Source organism: Aquila chrysaetos, chromosome 14 (genome assembly GCF_900496995.4).
Source record: "Aquila chrysaetos chrysaetos chromosome 14, bAquChr1.4, whole genome shotgun sequence".
Classification (NCBI taxonomy): Eukaryota; Metazoa; Chordata; class Aves; order Accipitriformes; family Accipitridae; genus Aquila; species Aquila chrysaetos.
In genome coordinates, this window is record NC_044017.1 from 18,532,845 (window position 1) to 18,545,115 (window position 12,271).

The window sequence follows — 12,271 nt, forward strand, 5'->3', positions numbered from 1 at the left end:
AGAAACACGCAAGTAGTAAATTACATCTGTTTGAGGGAAGGTTCTAACCACTTTGGAAGCAAACAACTCTGAAAATAGTACACTGATGTTCAGCATGGGAACACACACATCAGAAACTGGTTTTGTTTCTGGGAAGCTCCTGGTAATACAACATTATAGTTGGACTTTCTTTATCTGCACCTCCAAAGATGGTGGGTGCCAACGTTATCTGTACTTGAAGTACTGAGCACTGTAAAAGGACTGAAACAAGTCTGTACTATACATTTGGTAACAGATTAGTCACCAGTGCAACACAGGAACACCGCTTTTACCTGTTCCACCGCCTCCCCCCAGTCTGTTGCTGCTGCACCTAGAATCAGAGGAGCTGCACTGGTCTAAACCACAGATGCAACAATTGTGTACAGAGAGCCATTAACTGCAGAACCACTTATACTGACCACTTTAAAAACAGAAATTAGTGACAAAGATCTTTTGACACTAGCTGTGTTTATCAGATTATGTTCCAGTGCTAGAAGTAAGTCTTCACACACTGTTCTTTGCTACCAGTTGTCAGAAGCAGCTCCCCACCCTACCGGGTCTGCCTTACAGATTCAGCAGGCTTTGATTAAGCGCTAACTCAAAGCAGCAACACACAATCCACAAGAGAACTTCGTTACCAAGTTCTAGAGTTTTAGTGGTCTTACTCCTCAGCACACTAAGAATTAAATGAGTGCTAACAGAGGCTGATACACACTTAGGACCTTCTGCCTCTTCTGAACAAACAAAATATAATTTCATATACTTAGAGCACAAATACAGGTGACAAACATTTGAAAGATGTCTTTTATGCCCTGAGGTCAGAAATAGAAGTTTTTCTAATACAAATTAATTAATTAATTGCCCAGAGATAAAAAAAAGAACATGTGGGTTTGTCAAGTCTTAGAAAATTAGTTTCTACAAGGCCACAACGACAATTCAGTTTTTACAGAACCAAGCTTCCTAGCTGGTATGGTTAGATGTTTATAAACTCAGTTGGCTGTTGCCCGAGAGGCCACAATACCAGGCCACTGCACTCACTTTTGTGCTAGGCTAGGTCTGTTGTGCCAACAATGAGTTTTGTTTGGTGGGTTCCCCCACCCAGCAGAAAAAAAAAAAAAAAAAAAAAATGGCAGCATGTAGCAAAAAAAGATTTAGTGGCTTTGAAGACCTGATTTTATATAACCGATACTCAACCATATTGGCTCATCGTAATAGCGTTCAGAGAATAGAACTGTGCTGCTTCGCTTTCTCACAAAACAGTATATAAAGGCTTGTGAGCAGAGAAAACAAAATAATCTAAGCGTCTTAAGCTCACACTCCAAAACAAGACATTAAAATTAGCACTCATTTCCTTTGACCAAATTAAAGGACTAGAGCCATCCTGACACAAAATAACATAGCTGATGTTAGGCAATGGTTGTCTTATTTGATGAATTCATTGCACATTTAAATTTTCCTAGAGTTGGCTTAACCTATTAGACAAGTTTGGATTTTCCTTCAAACTTTTTCAATTCTTTGTTGGCTAGACAGACTTTCCTATGACTCTATACTTAATTCTCTCATATTTCTCATGACTTTATTTCTGGGTGAATATCTACATGTATAAAACATACTCAAACCTAGTCTGTCAGCCATGAAAAACCAGAAAAGCCAGCAAAAATCCTCCTCCCCCAAGCCATTAGTAGCGAATAGAAAGATTGGCGCTAAACATATATTTTCATTCTTTTCCATGTTCTACAATGAGGAAAAAAAAAGATGTTGAAACTCATTAGGAAAAGCCTTAATTATCTGCAGTAGTAGAAAAAAAGGAATGCTTACTGTAGGAAGTGGTTTAGTCTCACAGAGGGGGGAAAAAAAAAATTGTCTTAACTTCTGTGATGACTGTATTTCAAACATCTGTATTGGTAGTTTCCTAAAGAAATTTTAAAACCAGAACAGAGACTTTGTTGATAAGCTATGTAGAGAACAGAAATATTGCAACTGTTAGAGAAAACTTAAAATTGAAGGAATATTGGATGGGAAACCAGAGGAAGGATTTGAAGAGTGTAAGTTATTTAATAACACGCAAGAAACTTCAGCGACTATGTTCACATGGCCAGAAATAAAGAATTATTGGAATACCACAAAAACAGTAGAAGAAGAGTGTAAGAGCTTAAGTAGGACTCTGAATGAAACTGTGCTTTATTTCCTACTGATAGATTTCCTTGCAATAAAGCTTGACCTTATTGAAGGAGCTTAAATAAATAAGTTACACCAACAGTACACCCTGAAACCACTTCTTCGTAAACTGCAAGAGATGCATAGGTATGTTAGCTTTAGTGTACCAAGTACATCAGACATTCTAAAGTACCCTCATGTATTGATGATGCTCCTCTTACCTTATTATCTGAAACAGCCTGAGGTACCTTGTTACAGTGATGCTCATCAAGTCACTAGGTCAAATCTTAACTCGCCAGAAGCAAAATACAGACTCTTAAGTCTCTCCATACAAAAAATACCTCGTACCAGGTCACATTTCATTAAATATCCAAAACACGTCATCTCCATGCATAACAGATACAGTGAAGACTTGGGTTTGGGATTGGTTTTGTACACATGGAAGAACCATAGTAAGTTGTCTTATCTGAAACCTGAGAAGCCTAAGGAGTAATTTTTATTAACAACTGTAAGCCTTTTTTTCTTGTGACATTTCCACATCTGGATCTCTTGCCTGATTTTTTTTTTTTTTTTTTTTTTTTAAACAAGGTATTCATTCTCACTAATTGTCTCTCATTTTAAGCATGATTATGCAAACAAGGTATAAGCATTCAAAGAACCACCTCAGTTCAACACAGGCAACATTCTACTGCTTTCTCAGCAGCATCAAAAGAAAAGCACAGTAAACTTCAAACTTTGAAAAAATAAATCAGTGGGAAAGGTGGATGCTGCCACCATGTGGTATAAAAAGAACAAAATTAGAAGTTTCTATATTAAAGAAAGGTCAATGTACCAAGAAAATTGTTTCTAGCACAACTTTAATTATTGTTATCTACTATCCTGTTAAATTGCTGCAGCAAAAATTAACACAGATGTCGGTTGAATCTCAGAAGGCTGAAATCCTCCTGTAGAATTTTATTAAATCAGAGCACATTAAATGTACAATGAAGGAAAATGCTCATGTAAATCAAAGTTAACAGGATTAATTTAATCTCAATTATGACCAGAGATGATGACAGAAAATAATGCTGAGGCACATAAATGCACAGATTTTATTGACTACTTTTTATAATTCAATTTAAAAGAGAAATGAAAATAATATGAATTTCACAAGATAATCCTGTATAATTAATATCTCTTTACACCTGATTATTCTCTAAGTAAATTTAAAGGAAAAAAAAGGTGGTAACTAAAGAATAATTTCAGAAGTAGTAAAATGACAGTGGCATTTAAGTCCCTGCTAGCCATGACTTGGATAAATATACTCTGGGTACCTGAAACTGTATTATCACAACTCCAGATTTATGCAGAACTGAGCTAAAATACAAATCATCCTAGCTGCATACATACTAAGAATACTACAAAAATTCATAAATACCTTAAAAACAACATTCTCCTTATACCGTTTCAACTCCTTTACTCTTTGAAAAGAAAAATTAAATGTATTTAGATGATTTGTTTCTCTACTTCTGGCATTTATACCTTACCTGAAATCAAATTATCTTTTTCCTTTAGTATAGAAATAAATAGGAAAATTAAAACATAAACAGTTGAAAAGCATAACAGAGAAGATGCAACTCCAAAGAATTCTTAAAAAATGCATTTTTATATCATTAAAAGAAAAGGTGAAGCAAATTACTACCAAGACATCACTGTCTTGAAAACTATAAACTGAACTATAGTTGTGTCATCAACTACTGCTGGATGGATCTCCTGTCTCAGCTTCCCCACCTTGAATCTTACCCTCAGAAAGCACAACATAGCTGGTAAGAGTCTATCCTGAACAGTCTCATGAGAAAATCTCACAGGGTAACCATAACTTAAAATTAGCTATTATGCAAGGATGTATACAGCATGTTTCCCCATTCCCTCCTTCCCCGCCCCCTCCTCCTCCAAGTAATTTTTATAATCAAAAAAGCTTTTATATCTTATACACGAATAATGATTTGGAGAATGAGTTTTTTGCAAAATATATTTACACACTTTATTAACTGAAATAATTAAGGTGCACAGACCTCTGTCAGACACTTCAGCTGGGATTTGTACCCACTTAGTTCTTCTGTTAGGCTTTCCTTTTTCATCTGTAGATCACTTAGCTCTTTTCTTAAGGAATGGACTACTTCATAGAATCGGATCTAGAAGAACAAGATATATATTCAAAATTGAGACTGGCAAAATTGCAATTGCAAAACGATAATCCCCAAAACAAATCAGCTCAACATTTTATGGCAATAATTCACGAAATGATTTCTAGTGCCTACCAAGAACCTGGCTGGGGCTGGGGCGGTGGGGGAATGTTAAAGCAAAGACAGTGTCATTCCTTAGCCTTTGACAGCAGCAGCTAAGAAATAATCAGTTTGTGTTTGGCACTGAAAAAAAAAACCAAAAGAGGAATAAAGGTAAAGATACACATTTCTGTTCAACTAAGGCAGCTCCCCGTCAGGCTGCTCAATTAAAAAATACAGCTGCTAATGGACCACCTGGTCCCACCCTCTTACTTGTGCCAACTCTAGAGACTATTTGATTAACAGTGTAAAAAGAAAAAAAAAAAGCCTATTTAGCAATAAACCAACTTAACTTGCGAACTTCCCCCAAGCCAATATAAATTTTTATGGGGTATGTAGAAATGCAGAGAGATTAGTTTTGTTTTCTGCCAGTTCAGTGTGCTGAATCTGCACCAAGAAAAATGCAAGAGCAAGCACAGGAAGCAGGAACAGCACATAACCAGGAAGCACCGTGACACACCCCACGCACACAGTTTCAGCAGTAGCATGTTGCTATATGGGTTCAGTTGCATCATGTAGCTAAGCCTGTCAAAGACTCGACTCTGCTAAATTAACACTGAAAAAAAGCCTTGTAAAAGGATTTAGAAAAAACCACCCAAAACACCTATTACACATACTCCTCTCTCGTCCCCCACTCCAGTCACAGGCATAGTTTCAGACAAATAAGACTCAGATCCATAAAACTCTTCCAGAACTTTTCTACTGAACAAGAAAAAAATACCAGAAAACACAGTAGTAAAAGCACAAAGTCAGTATTAAAAAAACAAAAAGAGACAAAACAAAGAAGAAAGAGCTTTTTTGATATACACCCCCACACACGTACACAGAGGTTATTACTCCTAGATTAACTTGATACCTTAAAATGTTTGTTTGTTGGGGGCGGGGGGGGGGAATAGATAATTAAACACTATTTTCATGCAAAAGCTACTCCATACTCCCCATCATTAACTCTTTGTTTGATATACAATTGAAGAAGAAATACAAGCAAGAAAGCACAGATAAAGTAAGCATTCAAGAGCGAGATGTACTATACTTCCACACAGAAAGAGGACAGGTCTCTTTTGCTACCTGTAAATAGCAGAAGACAAAGAGAAGTTCCAGGTATATACTATATAATTTACAGCATACAATTCTAAAAAATACAGAAGCCATAGAAATTTGCGATGTAAACGTAGGTGTAGTTTTCTTTATACAATAAAGCAAGTGTGCAACATGACTGGATGATTAGCAGTAAGGCAGAAAAGTGAAATTTTCTAACAAGTGGTATGTTTTGGGGGATTTTGTTTCTAAGCTTTTCCAAATACTGTGCTTGTTGAAAGTTGCAGTTGTCTGAATTTGTTGTACCCAACAAAAGACTCCACCTTTCACCCTTACCTTTAGATGGAAAACAAATATAAGCTAAAACAGGACATACGCTATAAATTTAAAGTTACTTTTTATTGAAAAAAATGAAAGCTTTCCCAAAATATAGTTGCTATTTTAATTTTTTTAAGATGGTAACAAGGGCTTCTCAATTCGTTATGTCTAGGTTTGCACATAAAATGAACAAAATTAAGGATTTTTTTTAAAAGTACAATTCATTTAAACCCCAAATAAGGTATGATAATTTTTTTGTTCAAGTTGTGAAAGTTCCAAATGACAAATTGAACCATCAGGTGCTACAGTTAAAACTATAAAATGTCTTTCTATTCTGGGAAGTAAACTAACTGCATATTATTGCCTCCTTTTACTGCTTCACTTCTATTTTTTTTTTCTTGCAGTATTCTATTCCTTCAATATTTAAGGAGTTTTTTCATGTCCATCTGTGAAATCACATTGCTTCTAAAGGGTTTGCATGAAATCAAACAGTGAAGTTAGTTTTGTGGGTTCTTTCTAACTTCTGAACTATAACGGGCTTCAACTACTTCCTTAGGAAAAAAAACCAAACACTTTAGCATTGTGCATGCAAAGCAGCAAATACAATTTTAGTCTCTTAACTACAGCTTCCGCTGACCACAGTTTTCATCTATCTGGATTCTTTAAGAACTTGTCTGATTATATCTGAAACTAAGCAACTGAATTTCAATCAAATCCTCTTTTTTTCCCCAAACAAAAGTGATTACAAAATTTTTAAGTTTTTTTTTTTTCTTAAAAAATAACATTGGTTGTCACAATTGGTAACCATTTAAAGCACTGTGCATTTTTTTAAACCACACCTAGCTTTTCCCTTAAGTTCTTGTATTTTTACTGTGATTTCCCTAGGAAACCGAACTTATGCCATCATGCCACATTTACTTCCCAAACAACAACCACCTTGAAACAGATTACCCAGTATCAAACCAAGATGACATGGGATACAGGTATCAAGGATAAGCATATCTGCACAGCCTTCCCAAGAATAGATCTCTCCATGGTAAAAATAAAGTGCAAATGAATGCAGCAGATGAGGGGAAGGTTGTAGCAGAAGTTCAAATGTTACTGTTATTTAGCTTGCTTAATGGCCAATAAACATTCATGTGACTTAGCAGTCAAACCACACATTGCCTCTTGCCAAGTCAATATACCAGAAACGAAAATTACTGTAATGGGATTTCAGAAACAACTGCTTATCTTAAAAATTACAAATTTATATAGATGTGCTGTAAGGGAAAAGTTACCACTTTCTAAGCAATTTAAAAAAAAACTTTTAGCATGCGCCCACCACTTTTTACAGAAAATTAGAGTTAAGCTAAAAATGGGTAGGTGCAGAGGATGAGAAACTTGGCTTCTGTTAAATGAAGTGTGAAAGTGGTTGCATCAGTGTCCTGGTTTCAGCTGGGATAGAGTTAATTTTCTTTCTAGTAGCTGGTATAGTGCTACGATTTGGGTTCAGTATGAGAAGAATATTGATAACACACTGGTGTTTTCAGTTGTTGCTAAGTAGGGTTTAGACTAAAAGTCAAGGATTTTTCAGCTTCTGATGCCCAGCCAGCGAGAAGGCTGGAGGGGCACAAGAAGTTGGGAGGGGACACAGCCAGGGCAGCTGACCCAAAGTGGCCAAAGGGGTATTCCATACCATGTGACATCATGCCCAGTATATAAACTGGGGGGAGTTGGCCTGGGGGGATCACTGCTCAGGAACTAACTGGGCATTGGTCAGCAAGTGGTGAGCAACTGCATTGTGCATCACTTGTTCTGTATATTCCAATCCTATTATTATTGTCATTTTATTATTGTTAATATCATTATTAGCTTCTTCCTTTCTGTCCTATTAAATTGTTCTTATCTCAACCCACGAGTTTTACGTTTTTTTTCCCATTTCTGTCCCCCATCCCACTGGGCGGGGGGGAGTGGCTGCATGGTGCTTAGTTGCTGGCTGGGGTTAAACAACAACAATCAGTTAACTGCAAAGAGCAACTGAGCTGTAGTAAGCAAAATGATGCAACTGACAGACATGGTGATTAAAATCGGATCAAACAGAATTTGCAGATACCACTCTTAAACAACTTGGTGAAAAATTTTTAGAGGAGAGCACACAAGAGGCTCATTATACCGAATAAATTAAGTGATTCAGCTGCTAAGCACCAGTTCAGTGGCCTGAAGTGCTTTAAAATTTTACATACATGGTTTCTAAAAAAAAAAAAAAATCATTCTTATAAACAGTTAAAAACCCCTAAATTTTTTACATATAAGTTCAAAACAAAAAGCCTGACTCTAAAAGAAAGATCATTTTGCATTTGTCATCATCATGAACATTAAACATTATCTAGTCTTTGCTCAAACATGTCACTATTGCACCCCTTTGTGGAAGAACAGTGAAAAACATCTCACATTTGTCTTAATTCTAGTTATTTTAAACTTGGAATACCTCTATACACAAAATCTGTATTTAACCACTTCTTGCTTTTTTCCAGTATACCAGGTTTCAAATAAAGCGTAAGCATTACATATACATTTACTTCTATCCTGGAGAATTGTAAGGCAGTATTTTATAACTGATAAATAGAATTAAGAGTCTGGAAGTTTCTTGCTCCATTTTTCTCTAAGCAGAACTCTTTCTTGCCAAGGAGAATTTTACCTTACTATCAGTAGACTATACTATTAGTCTGCACATAGATCTGGAGCCAGAGATTTTATCTGCCTGAGAAATGCACAATTCCTCCTTATTTAAGCAAAGCAGAAAACAGAATCAGAACAATTATTTTTTCCCTTCAACATCCTTTTCCTAGCCTTCAGAAGCCAAACGGATGCCTAGACAGGATATGCAAAGCAGTTCTGTAGCCTCCCAGCATCTGTATCAGCTAAATAACTCAAAGTAATGATAAAGAATCACTGAGCTTAAATGATACTCTCAGGTTTACACTGATCCTGTTGCCAAAAGAAGTTGAGACAAAAAGCAGAAAACAGCATCTTAATCCAGTATATCTTTAGAATGTCTTCTCCAGAAAAAAAAAAAAAAAAAAAATTTGGTCAATAAAGGACGTCTTCAAAATAAAAAAGTGACGTGTAAAGAAGAAAGGGGCTTCACTGAACACTCAAGTAGTGGCGTTTGAGTCACAGGCAAAAGTAGCATTTACTGGCTGAACGCAAGAGAAAAAGAAAGGTAGATTAGGGGTAGAAGGTGGCTGTTACCTCTCCCTTCAGAAGCTTCACATCTTTTTTAGAGCCCCTTTCTACTCACAAATACAATCTAAGCACTCTAACTGGGCTGTGACAGCTTCACTTAAAGCAGCTGGCAAGGTTACTAACTCTTGGTATCTGTCCTGCCAGGCTACAGTCTTTTGTACTGACTGACTGTCAACTCCTGAAGCCCTGGAGCTTCCTGCACACCGATTTCAAGCAAGCTGACATGGATTTCAGTTTGTGTTAAAAACATGCTTTATCGACCGTGGTGGTGCAGGAATCAAGAAAAACCTCTCAGTCTGTACTTCTGCAGAGGGCAGTGGATACAGTAGACAGCTAGGGGGTAATAACCTAATAGGCCCCAAGCTAAGTGTTGTTGTTTATCAATCAGAGCCTTAACATTTTCCTAGTACTTTCAAAACTCCAAGTTTTGGAACTCTTCAAAAGATGTTCCCAAAAACATCCTTTAAACAAGAATGACAAGTTTTATGTCTCTGTATATATCTAGAGCACAGTATAGCATGACTTTCATCCAGCAAGAGAACTCATTCACACAGCATTTATACCTCAGCAAATGCACTAAGCTTTTTAACATTATATTATTTACAGCTTCCTTAATAACTAGCTCTATAGATAAGTACAATGCTAATACTTTGGTGAATTACGGTCTACATGTCTAAATCCTCTTCATTCTCAGAAGTGAGCCAGGATGCTCTGGACATGTCCCACAGTCTGTGAAGGCATTGTCTTTTTATTGCAAGCAGAGTACTCCCCCGCCCCTCCATCTATGCATAAGCCATAATTAACAAACTTCTTAAACCAAGAAAATGATTCTTAAAGTATACTTTAAGGTACACTTTATCTCCGTCATTTAGTCAGATAGGAAAGGGCCAGATGGAAAGCATGAGGGAAAGGTAAGAGATGTTTGCAAGAGCCATCTCAACCTGTGGTTCTGGCAATCCGAGTTTCAGATTCCTATTTTCAGCATGCTGTATTTCATATCATCAATGTGTGCCCAGTGTGTAATTGTAACACCCCATCTGCTTAACCTTCTTAAAATACATCAGCAATTCTACTCTAAGACATCAGAGTCTGGGATTAAAAGGTTCCACTGGAATCTAGTCATAATGGACTGATCCAGAAGCACATCTGCCTCTGAAGGTCCTTCATTTCTAGTTGGGGAAGAGTAAGAATTCTAAGAGTATAGACTGGCTTCTACTATATGCACATCCCTTTAATTCTAAACAAAAGCAATTTACAGCTTGTGGTGTGTTGACCCCAGTCAGCAGCCAAGCACCCATATGGCTGCTCACTCACTTGCTCCATCCAGTGGGAGCAGGACAGAGTGGGAAGAACAAAAGCAAGAAAACTCAGGTGCCAAGTTTTCTCAACAGTGATTTTCTCAATTAGTGAATGAAAGAGAGGTAATATTAAAAACAAACAAAAAAAAGAGCCACGCAAAGACAATCACACATCACCTCCCACAAGCAGACCAATGCCCAACCAGTCTCTGAGCAATAACCACCTTGGAAGCCACCTTGGAAGCCCCCCCACCTCCTCTTTCTTCCTCTACCTCCGGTTTATGTTGCTGAGCATTACGTTAGATGGTATGGAATATTCCTTTCACCAATTTGGGTCAGTTGTCCAGCTGTGTCCCCCCTCAATCTCATAAACACCCCTAGCTCACTCAGGACAGGGGAGGCAGAATGGGTAAAAGAATAAGCCTTGATGCTGTGCAAGCACTGTCCAGCAATAGCCAAAACACTGGTGTGTTACCAACACTGTTTTAGCCAATTTGTGGTGGCAAGATTCAGGCTGTATGAAGAAAGTTAACTCCATCCCAGCCAGACCCAGGATACTGCTATATTTTAAACCAATACAAAACACGATACTCACAGAAACATATTCAGGGATAGAAAGCTGATCTTCAGGGAGAGACTTTAGCTTCTCATAGCAATCGTCTGTTAATTCCAAGTCTCGCAAGCTACGACGGATATCTCCAGCCCTCTCCCTTAACTGATGATTTGTTTCCTCCAGTTGCTTCTGTCTCAATAAAATAGTTTCCATTTCTTGTTTCATTAGAGCCTGGTGTTTTCTTCAAGATTGATTTGAAAACAGAAGACATTAAGCAGCAAGTAACACACGTGACAAACCTTCACAATACCCTGGCAAGGGAGTGAGTTACGCTCATTTTGTAGAGGGGGAAATTTACTTAGAGATTAGGTAATTAGCACAAGAGTGTGTACCACCATGGTTACACAATCATATCAGACTCAGTATATGTAAAAAGCCAGAAATGTCATAGTCACTAACAATACAGAGCTGAATCTGAGAGGTGACAATTATTCTCCACGTTGACTTGAATTTATAAATTAGTCTTAATTTACCAATTAAAAGGTTAAAAACATGAAAAAGCAGAATATATTTCCACACAAAACCCAGGGAACTAGGAAATCCCAAAATAAAGCAATAGCAACTTCAATTTGCGTCTTACCAAGTTTCAGCACATGTGCTTATGGCCTATTCCACACACAACCCTTCATTTTCTCCCCAGTGTAACATACAAAGTTGGGGTACTTTTTAAAAAACAAACAAACAAACAAACAAAAAACCCACAAAAACAAAACCAACCCACAGATAACACTACACTTAAGCAAGCAAGCTTACTTCCAGCCTTAAAACACTATCATTACTATTATCACCAGTGACAAGGTATTATACAGCAAGAGAAACTGCACATCACTTAAAGATATTTCAAAGAGTTTTCTTTATTTTATATAAATCAAAGGCGACTAACCTACTTTTTTTGAGGTTTTAGCTGTAACTCTTGAAAATATATTAGAATTAAATCACTTTTCAAAATGCAGTAATTCCTACATTATTTAAAAAGTAATATTAAAAATACTATCTAGTACTACAAGGCAATGTCTGCCCCCCTGGTTTCAAACAGACAAAAGAAAGTCCCAGGTCAGCAAAGCAGTTGGACAAGGACATACTCCACATATAGTGTACGATTCTGTTAAATGGGGATGAAAGTGAGGTAAAAGACAGACAGGGAAACTAATGAAAAGACTGGGGAAAGGAAAGTAGTTTAACTCTTTTGTGCCTATTAATAACAATTTGCACATCAGTACTTTTTTAGTTAGCACTCCTCAGATAACTCAAGTATGGCCAACATAAAAATATTCCAC

General features: G+C 37.0%; 1 protein-coding gene across 5 annotated transcripts in view; it reads right to left on the reverse strand.

Annotated features, from left to right (window-relative positions):
* The window catches only part of PIBF1 (progesterone immunomodulatory binding factor 1), a 123,225-nt gene that overhangs the window by 107,999 nt on the left and 2,955 nt on the right, over positions 1–12,271 (reverse strand). For all 5 annotated transcript variants that reach the window (XM_030036442.2, XM_041128694.1, XM_030036443.2 and 2 more), the window contains 2 exons: positions 10,977–11,175; positions 4,230–4,349 (listed from right to left, as the gene is read on the reverse strand). In XM_030036442.2, coding sequence (XP_029892302.1) covers positions 4,230–4,349; positions 10,977–11,175 — 319 coding nt within the window. The remainder of the gene's footprint in view (positions 1–4,229; positions 4,350–10,976; positions 11,176–12,271) is intronic.